The following is a 20,947-nucleotide window of genomic DNA, read 5'->3' on the forward strand; positions in this document are numbered from 1 at the left end:
AATTAATAGTATATATCAAATAAAAGTCGTGCATTCTCCTATGACAATGAGTGTTTCTTTCCCTGAATTGCATATTAAAGCTTAATGCAGTTTGAGGTTTAGCCTTCACGACTCCTTAGATCTCAATGTAATTATTGAAAGTATTTCCAAAGTTTGAGTTAAACTAATCAGAATTTAATGAATAATTTACTGTTTTTTTAGGGAGAGAACGGAGCTAAAGGAGAGCACGGAGTGAAGGTAATTTATTGAAAAGTTGTGTTTTTTTAAGAAGTTTTTTGAGCCATTTCCTAAGGCAACGGCTTTAAATAAAGTGTGGCCTTTGCATTGCATGTATTCCATATGGTAGTCTTCAATTGTATTTGTCATCCCAACATGACAATCTGCTTTTGCAGCTTTTTGAAATCAGGATAGGTGACCTTGGAAAACGTATAGTCTACATTTTTTCTGTTCTTGCCTACAGGAGCATATGCTTTTAAGCAACTTCTGCTGTGAGCACCATTGTGAGAGCAGTGGGTTGGATATTACAAACAAGCATTGCCATTTTTTATAACCCCAGTTTATCATTACCATCACCTGCAACCTGACTAGAGTTTGTGAAAGTCAGAATAGACATAATACCTATATGAGTGGCGTCCAACTTAAAAGGGCCCAAGGGTCACTTCTGTTGCCACTATTTGAGGGGGCACATCTAAATATTTAAATTGCTCCGAAACATCACACTTACATTGTATTTTGCTATCCTGGAAATTAGGCAATAACATTAAACAAATGTTACATGGAAGTACTAGGAAAATAGCCATAACTGGGTAGCTCAGAAGTAGCCCTTCCTTCCCAAAAAACACTGCCCCCAGCCCTCTTTACCATCCAGTAAACCCCCTCCTTTCCACATATAAAACACTTGACTCCTTTTTGGAATTTATATTGGCTATGAACAGGTGTTTATTCAAAATATTAACTATGCAAAAACATGAAATATAAATAACCTAAAACTTGCAGAAAGTTTAACAATTATACAACCATAACAACATAACAATTCCCCTCTGTAAACAATAACAAAACCCATTCCCTATTTTACACCAAAGTTAACACCAAGAATGGTTCACCCCACACCCCCATATACCAAACAAGACCCTTGTCTTCCAAGACCGCAAACGCCACTCTGCTTACACACTTTATACCCCTAAACCCCTACCAAACTGAAGGGGTGGGTGGGAAGACTTTTTCTTTTTAGAATTTTCCAGCCCCCCTACCTTATAAACTTGAGTTTTCTGGAGTAAACCACCAATCTTTTTTTCTCCACCGAACAATACTGGGATCACTTCCTGAATCTATCGTTTACCATTACTTGACCCCTCCTCTGTCTGGCTCTTCTTTCCACCCTGTCATGCAGTCCCCCTGCCTATCTTTTCTTTACTTTTGCTGTAGGCCTGCCTCACATTGTCCTTCCTTCAAAAATTTATTATACATATGCTCGTAAGGCTTACAAGCCCCTGAAATAAAAAAAAGTTGACAAAGGCTGAATGCAACTGTTTTTCTTGTACATGCACGGTGTGTGCAACAGTGTATGGGGGGAGTAAACATGGAGGGAGACGGCTGTCATCAAGCAGTTAATAAACATTGTTAGAGGTAAATCGTAAAATGAGCTTGATTTTAGAATTTTAAAAGCTATTCTGGGTAATTGACCTATTGACTACTAAGAATATAATTTATTTTATTTCAATTATTATTGTTAGTAACCTTGTAAGCTTTATGAAAGGTCCCAGAAGCCATAGAAGTTGCACAGTCCTGATCTATGATGACAAGTATGTTTGTAAATCCCAGATACATATTTAGCAATAGTGACTAGAGACTTGCAATTCTTACATTTGAATTGTCTTGAATGTACACCTTTTTTTGTAAGTATTAACTCTTTGACCAACATTGGCATATTGTACTGGATTGTTCATTTTAGGGTGAATCAGGACATCCAGGATTGCCAGGATTTGCAGGACCTCCTGGGCCACAGGTAATAATCTTGATTTTTTTTATTCATCTAATGGGATCCTAATCTCATGTAAATTCATCATCATCATCATCATCATCATCATCATCATCATCATCATCATACATAACTTCTAAGTAATTTATTACCTAAATTAAATTATTCATGTATTTGTTTATTACTGATCTGGATAATATTGTATGGCAGAAATTACCATTTACCACCTTATAGGCCACCTGCACTTCTATTAGTAGTAACAAAGGATACATGTGTTTTTGTTTTTGTTTTTATTGGAACCTGAAAATTCAACTAAAGAATATACAGAACAGACATACAAGCTAGAAAAATAATTTTAAAAACAATGTTGGGTGCTAGCGCTAGGAAACCATTACTGTGCTTTACCAGATACTGTATAATAAACCAGGATATTGTGGTCTCTGCAGGGTGCGTCTTCAGGGTCTTTAATGAGTATCTTGCCTTTATTAATTTTGGATTTCATTTCCAATGTTTACAGGGAGAAAAGGGGGAACCTGGATCTGTTGGGCCGCAAGGCCCACCGGGAGGAGTGGTATGCTTTGTTTATTGAAATATAATAACGTTCTTTTTAAAATTTACAGTTAATATTTATAATTATTTAAAATATAATATACATTAATTAGGGATATGTGTCCTCAAAATAGTTTCTTTTTAAGTGCTAATTTCTAAATGCAGTAATACATAGCATTCAATCAGAATATACTCTTTTAAATCAAGATCAGTAAAAATAGATTCTGATTACTATAACCTATTGTGCTTAATAACTAGCACCCAAGGAATAACTATTGAATGATTTTGAATGATTCCCTTTCACTGGCTGCAGACTAATGAATGTTATTTTTGGAGCAGTTCCACATTATTTTGTCTATCAGATAGATGTAGGTCTAAAATGTATGTTTTGGCAAGACCCCACACAATTTATCAGAATGAGAAAATGCCAGTGCATTGTGGAACTTGTGCCACATGTACTTGTTTTCAATTTCTTTACAATTAAATGCTTTCTGCACAATCAGTAAGCTCAGGAGATTTTTTTAACCATTCTATCAACACATACTCTCTGAAATTGATAATTAATATTAGAGTAGCTGTGTACTAATTAACCTGTTTTTACCAAAGCACTGAAATGTACTTGTCGATTAGAGCAATTGTGCTTCTCAAGCTCTAATTTTCTTAAGCCAAGTGGATATAATTAGATTATACATAGAGGCAATATTATACTTCATAATGATATTGGCTAAAATAGTTAAGGATAAAAACGAAATGGTTGCTGCCGAAGACACTTGACGTTAAATAGGAATAACATGAAGATTAAACCTGAAGGTTTTCACCCATAATAATTAAAGACAAAATTTCAAGTGCATGGTATATCCTGTGGTTTGTATGAATCTGTCTCCCAAATTCCCAGTCTTTTGCAAGGCTAAGCAGGTAGTTTGGTTTGAGTATATGAACTTTAGTGGTTTTGTTTTGGTTTGTTTATTCTCTTTATTTTTGGAAAATGCACAATATATAAAAAATACATATATACTGTTGAGAAAATATTATTTGCTTTTCACTTTTTTACCTTTTTCTATAACAGGGATTGCCAGGAGAAAATGGCATACCTGGAAAATCTGGCAGTAAAGGGGAGAAGGTATTTTCGTTCAATTTTTTTTTTAGCAGTCATGTACAGTTTTGCAAAACCACATTTTCTACCACACCTGCTGCCTAACTCGGTCATTTTTATACTTTTTCTATAAATAGCTGCTTTCTATGTGAAGGAGACATTTCCTATAAAAAATGATGTAAGGAGACATATATTACCTAGGCACTGTATGACTAATCAATGGCTAAGCAAAAAGGAATACAGTTCATAAAAATGTACAGTATATACAACACATTTGCATGTTTAGCTATGGAACTTTTCTATTGCTTTGCACTTTAATGGAGCTTTGGGATTACAATTGCTAGCCATGAGGAGTCTGTCTACACTGTTAGCAAAGACCTGTCTATAAATAGGAGTGCAGGCCATTGGTAAACCAGGGAAGGCCTGTGATCTGTAAGTCTTTATTGGTAAAGCCCACCAGCAACAATAATACCCTTAGTTCTGTTACCTTCTCAGCTCTCAAAGTATGTGCAGCAGCTCATCAACAATCTCCCACAGCCTTTTCACAACATTCTGCAAAATAAGATGCTAGCACTATATTGAGTTTTATTATTCTTACATGACCTGCAAGAGAGCCCAAAACATGGCAGAAATATCATAAAATAAACAAACTAAATCCAATTGAACTGCCTTTACAAAAACACAGTTTAAAGGAATCTTAGGACAGGATTTGAATCCCTCGTTTCTCCCATTCTGACAGCTCCAGGGCTCTTAAGCTACGTACACACTTCCAATTATTATCGTTGGAAAACGAACGACAAACGATCCTGCACGATATCTACGAACGATCGTATAGCACCGATCCTGCACATACAGATAACGACACGATCGTTCGTAGATATTGTACACACAATAGATACGATCGTTTGAGCGATAGAGGAACTATGTGCACGACAGGAAGTGAACGAACGTTCGTTCATTACGCATGCTCAGACCATGGACGATCAATGAACGATCGTACACACGAACGATGGTCAACGATCGTCGTCCAATCCGATCCGCCGGTCCGGTCGTTCGTTTCCAACGACTTTCCTCGTTCGTCGGCGTCGTTGGTTACTTTTTTTACGAACGATTTTTGCCCAATCGATCGTTCGTCGTTCGTTCGTCGTTCATTTTGAACGATAAAAATTGGAAGTGTGTACGCACCTTAAGTCTTTCTTAGGACCTATTCTAACACAGGTAATCAGTATTCCCACTTAGACTATTTGTGTGTTAGACCAAATCTTGAAGCCATTGTAATCAGATAAAAGCCTCCCTTTTTTTACTGTATATCATGCAATGGAATGAATAAGGCAGTTTAAGATTATCCTTATATCATCCTTATTAAACAGACTAGACCAAAAAAAAGAACAGCTCACACTGTGGCTATTATAGGAAAGATAATGTATGCAGACATCAAGCTCAGCGATGATCTTTACTTTTCTCTGAGAACAAAAACATACAGCCTTAAGGTTAAGAGGTTTTCCCATGGACAAAAGCATGTTATCTGCAAGACAACAATTCCATTTCAATAAACTGTAATTGTTGGCTAAAGAACACTACTATATGCATTAAAATATAACTTACAAATGTATGTTTACAAAAAAAATATGGAATGACCACATATCTAAAAAGCACTATAAATATATCCCACAATTATAGTAGATCCAGTTGTTTACATACCGTGTAAAACCATAAATATCTACCTAGAGCATGTTAGAATGGATTTTTATTAAAAAAAAAATCATATAGTCTAGGAACGAGATGTTTAGATGAAGAAAGTAATCAACATTTACAGATGCAGCCTTTTACAACCCAAACAAATAGAAAACAAAAACAAAGAGAAAACTACATGGCATGGGTACCAGTACCAGATAACAGTGGAAGTTAATGTGATATAAACAATACTGTATGTAAAATGCCTACAAGAAATAGATTGGTGAAAAGGATTCTTAAATAAAAACAACAAAACTAATGTTAAATAATATCAGAATAATGGCACTGATTAGGAAGTTCAAATCATGCAAATAAAGATTGGAACTAGAATTTGTGCTTATACAAAGTTCTGAACCCTGGACTGTTACCTAAATGATTTTAATTTTTTGGTGTATTTATTATCCATGCTAAGTAAGCCTGTCTTATTTTGGCTCTTTGGCCAAAATTATTCGTACATACACTATCAAAAATATACATTTAATTGGGAATTGTACCAGAAAGTTGTGAAGTTAGTCAGTTTCCCAAGTACATTCCTAAACGCTTGTGTGTCAATAGGAAAAGAGTTGTTTTTCATTGTATTTGTTGTTAGGTGTCTGTGGTTTGCAGATTCAATGTTGTATAAGATTTGATAAATAGACCTAAAACGTTTCAAAAGCATGTTTAAAAATTAAATTAACCAAAAAAATTAAATTAACCAATGAATAATATAACTAAAATTCAAACAGGTCAAAGTAAACCTGTGTTGAAAGACTTACAAGTGCTACCATTATTACCAGACACCCTTGTTGTCTGACTTAGGAAAGGCTCAGACCAACCTCGGGATAGAGCGATCCCACTTGGCTCCTGTGGCTAGCACCTTGCTTGATCTTAAAGGTCTAGCATCTCCCCATTTGACAGCTGACAGCGGTGGTGGAAACAGGAAACATGAGAACCTGACCTCCTGCTGCTGAGAATGAGCCTAGAAATACACAACCTTCTTGGATGAATCTTACGCCATTTTGAAAGATAAAATTGTAACTTCTTTTAGTGCCAAAGGTTTCCTCCCCCTTTTCTGTCCCCTGCACATTAATATTTGCTGGTAAGGCTGTTCATTATAGTCCAACACCTTTGGTGCCCAAAGTAACACACTTTTGCTAGAATCAAAATAACAAATGACATTTTCCACATATACTGGTGTAGATATGCATACATGGGTTGAATTTTAACTGAAAGCAAATGTGTGGCAGATAACTACAATACAAAAAAAGCCTTTGTCCAACTTCACCTATGGACATAACCCTGCTGTTCCTAATGGTAAATGAATCCCTGATTAGATGAGTAAAAAAAAAAACAAATACACATGCAACAACAATATCTTAATGTTTTACTGTCAATTCAATTTCTCTTGCCTAAAATAACACAACATGTGAGGTAGACTGCAGTCCCATGACAATAATCCAAGTGACTATTTGTTTTAAAGGGAGAACCTGGTGGCATCATGGGACCTCATGGACATCCTGGTCCTAAGGGAGATCAAGGACCACCAGGATTTGGTTTACCAGGACAACCGGCAAGTATTTTTTTCCAAAAATGAACCAGTTTGATTAGAATGCAACTGTTGGATCCCATTCTACTTCAGTATATTCTGGAACTGCATAAAAGCTTAGCAACCTCTTAATCTTTTTTGGCTGTTTTGTACCAGCAGATTTGACTATTATATTTATTACGAAGTACTAGAATTGTGAAAATTGTTGCTAGGTTATTTGAACACAAAAAAATTGTTCTTAATATCTCAACTTCTGAAAGACAGGCCTGAAGCGGAAGGCCTGCATGACTGTGGTGGGCAGGTAGGCAGGGAAAGGCTTAAGAATTTAGGCAGGGATGAAGTAATGGTCGAGGGTCCTCTCCTCCTGTGTCACTGTCTGTATTCGTCTGTCATTTGCAAACCCTATTTAATGTACTGTGCTGAGTAATATGTTGGTGCTATATAAATCCTGTTTAATAATAATATTAAAAGACAGGGATTGTTGAGTTGACATAGGGTTATGGGTGGGGTAAAGCTTATAGATTCAATGGGTAAAGAAGGGGGGGGGGGATTCGTTAGAAAGGCAGCTTGAAGAAAGTTTCCTACCCTTCCGCCCATTTGGTGAAGATGTATTTATAGTGGTGAGATCCTTGGTGGTAGTTGGTTTTGGAAATGGTAACAGTGGGGTTTTAGATCCATCTTTGGCATGGAGTCCTCCAGATTGTGGTAATAATAGTTGTGGTTGGATTGTTTGGGGGTGACGACTGTATATTATTGGGTATATTGTTCCCGAGCTGGTGGAGGTTACTGCTGTGAACATAAAAATCCTGATGATGCAGATCCAAAATGAGGAGTTAGTGCATGGGAGGAGGCCCTCAAGGACCAGTAACCTGATAGCTTTTAAAGGATTGAAAAAATGAAAGGGGAATAGTTATGATATTCTTGATGGTATTGTTGATGTATTTTATTTGTGTGGTTATATTTATATATTTGTTTTATTATGGTTTAAATCAGTGGTCGCTAACCTTTTTGGACCCACAGACCACTAAAATCACCGGCTCTAGACCGCACAAGTGCGGAGAGCCATGTGTCACTCAAAGGGTAAGAAACTTCCTCCCATAGTGACGTCATGATGCCAGAACCCGCCCATTCTCCCATCGCAGATCTGAGCCTGCAATCCGTATGGGGGACATGTTCCATGGCTCAGGCTCATGCGCCCCCCAGTGGGGTCCTTCTGACCAGCCAAAGCCGCGGACCACCGGTTGGTGACTGCTGTTTTAAATGGTCAATGTTATTTATTGTTATTTAATAGTTATTTGAAGGTTATTTATAGTTGTAATAAAAGGCTACGGGCCATTTTACCAAACATGTGTGGATTTTTTGGGGGCAGGGGTTGGTAGTGGTGGGGGGATGGAGCGGGAGGGGGGAAGTAGTTACTGAATGCTATTTCTCTGCCATGCCACAGTCATGCTAAAGCTAAACTTTATTTGGGCAACTCCAAAACTGTACTCAGAATTTGTGTGATTTTTTTTTAAATCTACTTGATATAAAAATGTATTATTTTTATTTTTGTATATGATTCTGATGTGTCTTTTAATATTTATGTGCACCACCTGCTTGCCTTTATACCATTTATAGCTACATATGATGGGTCTCAGATCAATTTCTATTAATCCCCACCGTTATCTTTACCATGACAGCATATAACCTTGAAAAGGAAAAATCGAATAATTGATCCACATATGCCAGATAATATTGAACACTTCACAGTATTGCTCCTGACAGAGTATATATAATTCATTTAATATTATGATAGACCCTTTTTATTACTGCCAAAAAGATAAGTTAACAATGTTTTATTCATTGAAAATATGTATATGTGCTGTCATGACAATGATGCGAACTAGTGTGCAGGTGGGCATCATACACAAAAAAAGTACATCACCTAAAAAAAGAACTTATTGTGATTAATAAAGTATCAGCCAAATATAGTTTTCAGTAAGGAGACTCATTTAGCTTTAGCACAATCTTCGATTGGCCATATAACTCATTTTTAAAACTCATTGGACTCATAATGCCATTGAAAATAAAGCTTGTATTTCTGATCTACTGTATAAGCTTTGTGATGTGTGTTCTCAATGTATAAATGTGTCTTTAAGGTGTGACCAGATAAGCTTACAGTGGTTACCAAAGTTTTTTTAATACAGTACATTAAAAATACAGTTGATCCTGAAAGTATAATGTTCTTGTTTTTCTTTTAATACTTTTATTTTTACTAATATTAGGGACCACCTGGAGATTCAGGCACTCCTGGACCAAGGGGTCCAAAGGTATGTTATTTAGTAAATTTACCTGTTAAAAGCATTTAGATATTCAAACATCTCCTGGGTTCATTTGTGTGAAATACCTTTCAGGTGTTACAGAACCCCTCCTATAATTACTAAAGCCACTGCTCACAGTACATAAACGTGGTGGTCAGTGGCAAGAATGCCTCTTACATTGCTGCACAGTGGGAAGAATGTTCCAGATAGCCAAAAAGATTATTGGAGTCACTTAAACTGACCTGAGAGGTCAATATTGCTCATTGCTCAATGAACCCCCTGGTAACCTCTAGAGGAACCCCAGGCCTTCACTGAACCCTGGTTAAAAAAATGGTTTAGACATTATGGTGACTTTTGGCGGTGCTTTTATTTATAGTCTGTTCATCAGTGACATTCTGACAAGTGGTTATGATAAAGAGGGTTGCTTTGATAATAATATACTTGTACTCAAAGGTTCTATTTTTCCCCTTGGTCTTCAGAGGATAATGATTATACACTCTTTCCATACTTTATCTACCAATATGGGGCTATTTGAGGCATTTAAAGCAACAAAGCATTATACTGATTACACTTGCATATCTGTGGGAACTTTTTTCCAAATAAAATATATAAATATATAAATAATAATATATAAATATGCATTTGGAAGAATAAGTGTTTTGCAGTAATTTCTTTATTTATTCTTTGAACTTAGGGAGAAAGGGGTTTGCCTGGTGTGCAAGGGCCACAGGGAGAGCCAGGAATACCTGGAATCAGTACAGAAGGTCCCCGTGTAAGTAAAAACGGGTATATATGCTCTATTATTTAGACCTTTTATCTATAAATTTAAAGTGTTTTACAGCTGAAAAAACAGTACAGTATGTGGTTGATTGCAGAAAATAAGTGTTTATTTTCTAATATGGGCACAGTTAAATATGTTGGAAAAAAGACTAGAACACATTCTGTTAGCTTTGTACTTACATTGTCACAGCCAGGTGAATATGTCTTTTAGATTTGGAAGTGCAGTGTGTAAACTTTGGTGTGTGGTGGGCCATTGTGATTGATGTGAGGTTTACATGGCTGCTTTTCTGGGGACTTATGTTTGTTTTAGTAATAATTATGATTGTGTGTTTATTTTAATGAAAGGATTTTCAGCGTGTTAGAATATTCATTTACATTCAATTCCTTGGGTACGATTTAATAAAGTTCATTAAGACTGGAGAAGGTAGGCTATCATGGGAGATCCTGGATGATTTAGCGAACCTGGAATCCATTTTACAAAAAGCATTTGTTATTAGTTGGCAAATGTTTTCAATCCTGGACAAGATCCAGGATTGCTGACTGTCCAGGTTCTCTCATGATTGTCTATCTTCTCCAGTCCTGAAGGATATTATTAAATCAGACCCTTTGTGTAAATAGGTGATGTACTAATGTGCCCCACTATTTATTTCCCTTGGAAGGGGGGATATTTGGTCACTTGGTTAAAGACAGGCCATCTAGGCTGCATGCCTAGATAAGTGTTTGGTTGTAAGTTCATTACAACGCCATTTTTTAAAATAGAAGCCTGGCAACAGAAACAAAAAAAATGTTTTCTATGGATGGTACAGCAACTAAAAGTGATCTTGAAAAAAGGTTAGCAGCTTTTCACATTTACTCACAAAAAATGAAATACAAAAAAGCGACACACAGAAAAAAAGAAATGGCCAAAGAGGAATAACTGCGAATTAAAGTACAAGTTTCTTAACTGACCATATTTTTCCCTATCATTTACCTTCACTTCTTTAACACACACTAATACTATGGCTGGCATCTGCCCACATAGTGAGAGGACTGGCATATAACAAAAGCCCTTAATATTGGCTATTGTAACCCTGCTGACCATAATTTAAAGGCAATAAGGTGCACTATGTTTTTTTTTTTTAAATGTCCTGCTTAAATCTATTATACCATAATTTTGACAGGCATTCAGTTTACTGATGTCTGGGAGACGACATAGTTTAGAAATTGTATTTTTAGTAACTAGTGGCAGACAGGTAATGGAGTAATCCATACTACATAGGTAATGAAGTATTAAAGTTTCTTCATTCTTTTCCCACTTGTTGCTGATATGTGCTGTTAAGCAGTAAAAAGACAGCGTTATGTGTATAACTGTAACTAAAGGTAGTGCATTTATGTATCCTAGTTTAACTTGTTTTTGAAGTTATAATCAATAATGCAAATCAAATCAAATTTAAATTAGTAGCAACATAAACATAAATTCAAAATATCAGATTTAGAATTTATTTTAAAAAATCGATTTAAAATAAAAGAAAACTGAAATGCGTGATGACACTAAAAACTCTCAATTTTAGTGTTGTCAGAGTAGCAAATTTACAGCCAATTTGTTTCACAAGTTATAGTTAAAGCTGAACTCCAAATAAATAGGCATCAGTGAAATGCATATCACATAGCTGTTTTACCTGTCCATTGATTCAGGGTTTTTTGTCTATCCATTCTTAATATTTACATAACTCTGTCATACATCATAACCTGCTCTAAAATAGGCAGTAACACTAACTCCCCCCCACCCCCACCCTGTAACTGGATGAGAAGCAGAAGAATGATGAGCTCCCTCTCTGTATCTCCCTCTACCAATATGAGCTCTTCTGTACATTGGGTGCACAAGGCTGATACCAAGTGAAATTCAGGTAATTACTCAGTTACTCAATAATACTTTAGGAGAAGAAGAGAGGACTGCATTTGTTCTTGTCTTGGAATTGAAAAACTTCATTTCAATAATATTTTAAAAAAATAGGATATATATTTATTAAAATCTTACAGCATGCATTACTACCTGCTGAAATGTTAGAATTAGATGTGTTTAATTATTTAAACCTGGACTTATATTATCTAAGACAGCATTTTCTAACTTCTAGACACATGTTTTTTTAGACATCATTTGTTTAAACTCTCAAATTATAAATAAATGTGTATAATGATATCATTGTTAATTCTATTTCTAGGGCCCAATAGGTCCACCAGGACTTCCCGGCATTCAGGTAAAAACAAAATGACTACACTGAACAAGAGAACGCCATTAAAATCATTAGAGAAAAAAGTTAGATGTTTATGCCTAACTTACCATCCTTTGCCCTTGGCAATGCAACAAGAATGATAACACCATCCTTCCAGGAAAAGTCCTTACCAATAAAGAGCAGCCACAATCTCCCAAGATGATGCTGGTGCCATGGACTTTAATATCTTTTGTGAGATTTTCACTGCATTCTCCAAAAAACTTCCTGGAAGGATGGTAATGCCCAGGCATGCAGAAAATGGGGGTAGGGTAACTAAATCTTTTTAGGTACATTTTACATATATTAACACTAAATGAGGAACATACTTATTCCATAAGAAGAAAAGGCAAGAATAATGATAATGAATTTGGTGCAGAAACCTATTGTTATAGTGATTTATTCAATAAAATTATGATATTGATTTAATTGCCTGTTGTCTTTTAACTGAAGTATAAAACCCTTGCTTTATGGCCTTAAGACGTAATAACTGTTTTTCACTAGGGTCCTCAGGGTCTTCCTGGAACGCCGGGTCCTCCAGGTCCAGAAGTGAGTATTAATCTTCTAACATTTGGAATACTGAAAGTGTAAATACAGCCAAAATGTAAAATAGGTTTCTAATATTTTGAAAGGGAGCTAATCTGGTTATAATAGTATTTTCAGTTATTATTGTGTGCAATAATACATGTAGTTTATTTTATCTTCTATTCAGTCAAATGGCTCAAGTGCTAAAATGATCATTTACTAGTTTACAGTAAAAAGCAACATTTTATAGAATGTATTAGTGTTAACCTTTTGCATGCGAGGTGTTGCAAGAACAGAGAAAAGGGTTGTTATTCAGTAACCAATATGACCTACTACCTCCTGAATAACCTATGTTTTTCCACTTACATACTGTTACATACTGGTAGTCTAAGGTTTTGCATATCAGGACATAAAAAAATATCTTAGCAAACAACATCAGATAACACATATTACACACTTTCAATATTTATTTAACAAAGAATGCAAAAACAATATGTGACAAATTAAGTATGTCAAAACCACTTCCATAGGAATTAGGAAGGTCAGCAGCAGCCAAGTGCTGCTAAAAAAACGCACTTGAATAACTGATCATTTGCAATTGTGACCACCTCTAAAAAAGCAGAAGTTTTGGCAGTTTGTTGAGGTTGAGCATTTAGGTATGTGTTAATACAACTCTAAGGACAACAGACATCAGCAATGATCTTAGAGAGACAATTGTAGCTGCCCAATAATAGAGAACAATATGAATCCATTTCCAAACCATTTGTAGTCCATTATTCTCCTGTGAGAAAGATTTACAGGTGAAAAGCATTGAAGACTTACTAATCCTCTCAAAATTTGACATCCCTTCTACAAGAACTACATTTAAGACTTTTTGTGACACTACAATTAGAAAATGTTATGAAAAAATGAACAAGTTTGGAAGGGTCACCAAGATAATTCCTCTTCTCTGGTAGCACGATTTAAACTGCTTGCACAATTTAGATTGAGGCCAAAGAGGAGATGTTTGCTAATAATGCACAGCACCACATTTGGTAAAAACTAAACACAGCATATCAGCACAAACACCTCATACCAACTGTCAAGCACACTGCTAGAGGGGTGGTGATTTGGGCATGTTTGGAAGCCAAGGGACCTGGGCACTTTGTAGTCATTGAGTTGATCTTGAACTTCTCTGTTTACCAAAATATTTTAGAGACAAATTGAACATCTGTGTTACTGCTAAAGCTTGGCTGAAATTGGTCATACAACAGGACAATGATCCCAAGCGCACCAGCAAACCCTTCAACAGAATAGCTAAAAAGTAAAATAATCAAAACATTTCAATGGCGCAGTCAAAATCCAGACTCCAATTCGATGTAAATGCGGTTGTGGAGTTTTAAGACAGCTGTATGTAAATGAATGCCCTCAAACCTCAATGAACTGAAGCAAGCTGCTAAAGAAGAGTGGGCCAAAATTCCTCCTCATTGACATGAGACACTAATAAAGTCATACAGAAAATGTGGTGGTTCCACTTTGAGTGATTGATTGTGTAGATGGGTGATTTTGTTATGTCCTGTTATGTAAAACCATGGAATTGAAATGGGTTATATCTTCTTTTTATCATAACTGTCTATGTCTCTCAATGAAATCGAAAGAAAATTGGAAATACTGTTGCTGTCATTGTGTATGTATTTCTCTGTGTTTTCTAGGGTGTGCCAGGAAGAGATGGCAGACCTGGGCTCCCAGGACCTCCAGGTGACCCAGTATGTGAACTTATGTAGTTTGTACAAACTATTGATATTTAGCTGTTTGTTAACATCCTAACCATGAGTGGGTTTAATCACATTCCTTCACAATTGATTTTGAGGCTTTACAAAAATTGATTGAAAGCTGTGTCTTTGTTGTATAGTTCATATCAATGACTTTGACTGTTTGATAAGTACGGCTTTCTTTTGTGTCTCAATACCAGTAGAATAAAAAAACACTTAATAATGAACCTGGATAAAGCACACCAAATGTATTTTGCTTATTTTCTTATTATTCACTAATGCATAGTGTAAATAAAAATATACCGTTAAATATAGAGAAAGGATCTCCGTTGTTGAAATAAGAATAAAATGTTTAAGCTATACTAGACTTGGATGAAGTTTGCACTGTGGGTTTCAGTGTTAAACACAAAATTTAAAACATCAGAAGATAAAATTCTATTCTCTAGCATGTATGTTTATTAGGCTCTTGTTATATTTTTATATGCTTTTAGGAGTTCATAATGGATAATTGTGTTAGTGTGCATGAATTTGAAGAGACAGTAATGGAATTTACTGTTGTATAATGCTTGCATTTTTCAGAAAATTGTGATGAATTTTATTATCTTTGTAGATTGCCCTTCCACTTCTGGGTGACATTGGAGCTTTGCTAAAGGTGATTTTGTTTTTAAAAAATTATTTGCAATTATTATATGAATGCAAAATTTAAATTAGGTTTATCTGATTGAAATGTTTGCAAAGTTATTGTAATTTATCATATCTGTCAGAGTAATAAACTGGTATTTAATTGTTTACCGCAGAGCATAATTTATGATTATGGGTTGGTAAGGAGCACAGTTTGATTGTTTGCTTGCATCCTGCTTAACAAAGGTTTTAATGGCTCTGAGATACAGCTTGAACATAAAACCTGTTGAGGTTCTCTGAATGTAACTTGGGGCACTGTGGATTAAAGAACCTGCAGTATGTGTTAAGATCGAGTTTTCTTCTTGAAAAAAGTTTACACTGATACTCATTCATGTGTGTCCTGTTTTCTGTCAACCAATGTAAGAAATGGTAGCACCCTTACCTTTGTATGTTTTCATTGACGTGCAGCAGAAAATTGGTCAACTAGAAATGGATATTCTGCAAAGAATGGAAAAGAATGACAGCAAAACTTGGTTTCTGAGAACATTTAGGGGTTGTCTATTTCTAAAAAAAATGTTAAAACCCTGGAACTGAGGTGTTCAACTGGGGATTCATGTTTTATTAGCCATTTCTAAGCATAGTTTGCTTAATCATAAAAGAGACATCCTTAAGGTATCAAATTTAAATGTTTTAAATATTTTTTAATACAATTACGTAATTCCCTGTTAGCTGTCATCTACCTAGCAGGGGGCTAAATTAGAGGTATTGGGTAATGATTCCTTTTGTTCTTTTTGTCTTTTGAGTTTAGGTCAGGAGATCCTAAGGCAGCAGTGCTGTACACCCTGCTAACTGGTGTCAGAAATGTAGATGCAGCTTCAGCAAGCTGAATCAGATCAATAGCTAACGATAATAAACGAATTGGAATAAGAAAGGGGTTAGGGACTGCACACATTTTAAATAAGCCTTACCCTCCCTCATCCACAGATGTACATGTTCCTCTCCTTTTCTGAAATTGCATACAGAGTTATCACTACATGCTGTAAGCTTCTCACAATAGGACTGATTTATGTAAGCTCCACAGGACTGAAGAAGATAGACTATCATAGGTGAACCTTGGTGATCTAGTAAACCTGGAATAGATTTCTTAAAAATCATTTGTCATTAGTTGGCAAATGTTTTCAGCCCTGGACCACATACATTCCATGTGTGCTAGATGACCAGGTCTATCTTCTCCAGTCTTAGAGAAACGTAATAAATCAGGTTTAATGTGCATAAGAAGCTGCTGAAGGTAATTTGACAATCAGCATTTTCTATCTATTTCCTCAACCAGTCTTGCTGTCCCTGACCCACCATTTTCATTTTCTTTTTTCATGGAGGCTCATGTTTACATGTGGGAAGCTATAAACAGCTCCCTGCTGGTCCCTCTGACCAGCCATGATCATCCTACATCCTGAAATATAAGAGCCCCAATAATGATTTCATTGGGAAGGAGAATAAGAACCACAGAAGGCATACTATAAACACATTAAACCTTAAAAACCTAGGCATGAATCGGAGTGTTATGTGTGATGTGTTTGCATTTGTCAGTTCATGCACAAGAAGCTTAACTATTGCAAATTGTAGGCCTGGACTTTTTATGTGTGGATTATCACCCAGCCCACAGTCTCTTGGAATACCCATGACCTATTTGACAATCAATTAAATGGGAGCTTTCGGTGCCTTTATTTATTGATAGTATTTAACCATAGAGCATGAAAAGCCCTGTGATCGGCAGAAAATTGTATCATCTATGTTTTTACACCACATATACTAAACACACAGGCACCTGCATGGCTCTATAAGACAAAACATTATAAGTCATGCAAGGTTTTCCAACCTTTTCACAATTTTCCAAGTAAGCCTTACCAGAGCTGCCTGAAATCATCTTGTTAGGATGAAATTATCATTCAATGGGTGAATGGCATCTTAGGTCCCTGAGTAACTTTTAACTCTATAATGGGTACTAAGTGAAGCTAATTCTATTTCAAAGCTGTTACAGTGTAAAAGCCATCAGTCCAAACTGTACTAAAGACTATTTGTATTAAGAATTATTAAAACTGGGTTGTGAAATGTACATTAAGTGTAAGTAATATTGTTTAATCCATGTATTACTATTATTGAATAAATGTTTATCACAGGCTAAATTCTGCAATAACTTTAACAACCAGCAATAGAATAAGACCGTATAAATGACAAGAGATTTTATATCTCGCATTTTCACCTATCACTTGCTTTGTGCCTTACCACAAATCACAAGTGATAACTTCCATACAGTGTAGCTAAATGACAACAGCTTGCTATTATGTGTTTATGGAAAATTAGTATTTCCCAAATATCTAGTCTCTGTGCACAAGACAGTAGTTAGATCAGATATATTGTATAAACACATATAGTTACTGAGCTGCAGTTTCAAGGCAAAAAATGTGTATATTAGGATTTGGGAGCTGGAAGAACTAAATGAGATACTGTGTATACAATTAAGCATTGCAAATCTGCTCAAATAAAACATTTTTACATTTTAGAATGTGTGCAGTCAGTGTCACGCTGGTGGACCTGGCACTGGTGTCAAAGGGGAAAAAGGAGGAGAGGCCATTTCTGCACTTGATGGAATTAAGGTAAACAACTATATAAATGATTCACTCATTAATGCTGGGCATAAATTCGTATGACAACATTAGAGCATGCAGAACTGCAAACACTAGGGTCAGTTTATTAAAGCGCTTTCTTTAAGTAAACAGCCTATACTTTTGTAAATCACCCCCACTATTCCACTGCTTATTATCCTAACATCTCTTTGGTCTATTACATTGGTAAAGTCTACTATGAACTCCCACTGTTTCCCACCTTAATATTAATTTTATAATGCATTTATATGGCTCTGTCATATTGCACAATGTTTTGCAGAGTCCATAGTCATGCTATTAACAGGCTAGTGCTGCAGGCAATAGTGCTAGCTATTGAGCCATCATGCTACCATGTCTCCTAACGCAAGTATATTTATCACATCATCAGTTCAGGGCAAGCTTTCATCTGAATTTAAACTTCCTAGGGGATGCCAAAGTATATCAAATCATAGAAGGAATGCAATGTCTTTTGTCTTCTGGATTGTCTCGCAAGCTTTCATCCAGCTGGACATACCTGATATTGGTGTGAGGTAGTGATGTGGTTACCGCTACCTCATGCCACTAAACTGTTTCTTCAGATGAAATACTACATGTAGTTTACCTGCAGCAGCTCAGAAGAAAATGAATAGGAGCTGCAGTAAGTAGTTCATTACTGCTCACTGCTGCCTCTTGTCAAATGTGTAAAAGTTCAAACAAAAAAAAGGGTTTGAATGAATCTGGCTTTAAGAAAAATTCCAAATATATAGGGATATGTCAGTACTTAGTTTCCAGTAAGCCATTCTGTCCAATACATTTTTATCTATGTACACAGAAGTATTCACTGGACTGTAAGCATGTCCAGCTTTTTACAATATAGATAGTAGTCTTAAATGGACTAGATATAGTCCTAAATTTTAAGGAATGTTAGGTGCTAGATGCTCCCCTAATATTGAGATTTGGAAGATGCTGCTGAGCCAACTCAAAAACCTGGCTTGGAAAAGGGATGGAGTGTTTGGTCCACCTATTCCATGCATAAGACTCTGGACCTGGATTCCAAATGAAGATTTGCAAATAATGCAGTTTTACCATGAACCATGACCACATCCAGGTCCTTATGCAGGTAAAATAGAGAGGGCTGCTGTCAAATAGCCCACTATGTTTTGCTTCAAGATAAATAAATGTATATATTCATAAAAGATATTCATATTCAAGATATATATATATATATATGTGTATATATATATATATATATATATATATATATATATATATATATATATATACTAGCTGATTACCCAGTGTTCCCCAGGTATTTATTTATTGCAACCTTTTATTATACAGGAAAAGGAATCAAATAAAGCTATAGTGATTTTCTTGTCACGGTGGTGTTTCATTTTTTTGCCTTTGATTGCACTCGGCCAATTGCCTTACGTTTTCTTGAAGGCTTTATTACAGGCCAGAAATTTGTATAAGAGTCCAAAACAAAGTATGTAAAAATATAAGCAAAAGGGCACACTGTTACTGAGCAATACATACATACATAGATGCAAATATACCTCTGACATATACCACAGCGCGGTACAAAGATCGGCGTTGCACTCACATGAGTCTCAGTTATATGTCTAGCAAGTTTGGTTGAAATATCTCCATGTGTTTCCTAGTGACCACATACACACATCGATTCATATAACACATACATACATCCAAATATAGCTCTGACATATAGCACAGCGCTGTACAAAGATCAGTGGTGACTCACATGAGTCTCAGTCACATGTATAGCAAGTTTGTTTTAAATGTCTCGATCCGTTTTCGAGTGATGATGGAACATACTTACATGCATCCAAACATAGCTCAGACATATAGAATAGTGCTGTACAAATTTCGCCAGTGCGTTTACATGAGTCTCAGTCATATGTCTAGCAGGTTTGGTTCAAATATCTCCATGTGTTTCCTAGTTATCACATACACACATCTATTCATATAACACATACATACATCCAAATATAGCTCTGACATTTAGCACAGCGCTGTACAAAGATCAGCGGTGCACTCACATGAGTTTCAGTCATGTGACTAGCAAGTGTGGTTGAAATGTCTCCATGCGTTTCCTAGTGATGGGATTTTCTTAAAAACTTTATTTATGTTGAATATCCTAAAACTAGACAGGGGACTGCTTGTCCTAGTCTAACATTGGTATCCTGGTCTCGTAACATAGTACGAGACATAGTACAAGTACATAGGTAGTATATAAAATGAATAAAATCCTGTTTACAACAATAAACGTGTTTCCTACCCGTCACGTTTCGCCCTGCAAGGCTTCTTCAGGGGTTATTTGGGATACTTTGTAATATCGCTGAAACCTTTTTGCCAAGAAAGACTTGTCTCCAGTTACTACTTGAAAACTGGTCATAAAATCCAATGGTGAAAGTATTTAAAGGCAGGCCCCGCGATTATATAAATAAAAAGGACTAATATTTTTCCATGATAGTAATGGGTGGTAGTAGGTTATTGATCTGGATATAGATTGTGTAATGTTGAGTTTCTAAAAGAGAAGACGTGGAAGAGAGTTCTATGGGGGGTGGTAGATTTGGCTTTAAGCCTCGGGATTGTGCATAAATGGTATCAAAATCTGGTAAGACAAAATGGATGTTCCAGGTTTCAGTGTTATAGAGGTTCTTAATAATTTGCTTGGTAGGTATGGAAAAATTTTGTATACAACAGAGGATTGTATGAATATGTATTCCGACACTTAGGCCAAGATGCTCCTAACTGTGCAGCGCTGGATATGACCTTGTTCCCATGTATCGTGGTAGTGTAGTGGTGAACCGCGGGCAGCTGTCCAGTAGGAGGTTGGCCTAGGTGTCAAATCCTGTTTACAACAAGTTTATTGTTGTAAACAGGATTTGATTCATCATATATAGTACCCATGTACTTTTATGAGACCAGGATACCAATGTTAGTCTAGCACTAGCATTGAAAAACTACTATTCTAGTTTTAGGATTTTCAACATAAATAACATTTAATTTTTTAAGAAAGTTTCTGTGCCCCACAAAAGCCTGTCTTTTTCTTTCTCTTCTGACTTGTTCCATATGTCTAGCATGTTTGGTGATGCATTTCCTAATGATGGTGGAATATATCAAGTTTGGTTGAAATGTCTCCATGCGTGTCATCCAAATATAGCTCTGACATATAGCAC

At 35.9% G+C, this 20,947-nt stretch overlaps 1 protein-coding gene across 1 annotated transcript in view; it reads left to right on the forward strand.

The window, feature by feature from the left end:
* The window catches only part of COL19A1 (collagen type XIX alpha 1 chain), a 123,411-nt gene that overhangs the window by 99,143 nt on the left and 3,321 nt on the right, over positions 1–20,947 (forward strand). The window contains exons 7-18 of the mRNA XM_072410185.1: positions 202–237; positions 1,952–2,005; positions 2,496–2,549; positions 3,594–3,647; positions 6,814–6,903; positions 9,144–9,188; positions 9,874–9,951; positions 12,161–12,196; positions 12,713–12,757; positions 14,425–14,478; positions 15,095–15,136; positions 17,667–17,759. Coding sequence (XP_072266286.1) covers positions 202–237; positions 1,952–2,005; positions 2,496–2,549; positions 3,594–3,647; positions 6,814–6,903; positions 9,144–9,188; positions 9,874–9,951; positions 12,161–12,196; positions 12,713–12,757; positions 14,425–14,478; positions 15,095–15,136; positions 17,667–17,759 — 681 coding nt within the window. The remainder of the gene's footprint in view (positions 1–201; positions 238–1,951; positions 2,006–2,495; positions 2,550–3,593; positions 3,648–6,813; positions 6,904–9,143; positions 9,189–9,873; positions 9,952–12,160; positions 12,197–12,712; positions 12,758–14,424; positions 14,479–15,094; positions 15,137–17,666; positions 17,760–20,947) is intronic.

This window comes from Pyxicephalus adspersus, chromosome 4, assembly GCF_032062135.1.
Source record: "Pyxicephalus adspersus chromosome 4, UCB_Pads_2.0, whole genome shotgun sequence".
NCBI classification, from domain to species: domain Eukaryota; kingdom Metazoa; phylum Chordata; class Amphibia; order Anura; family Pyxicephalidae; genus Pyxicephalus; species Pyxicephalus adspersus.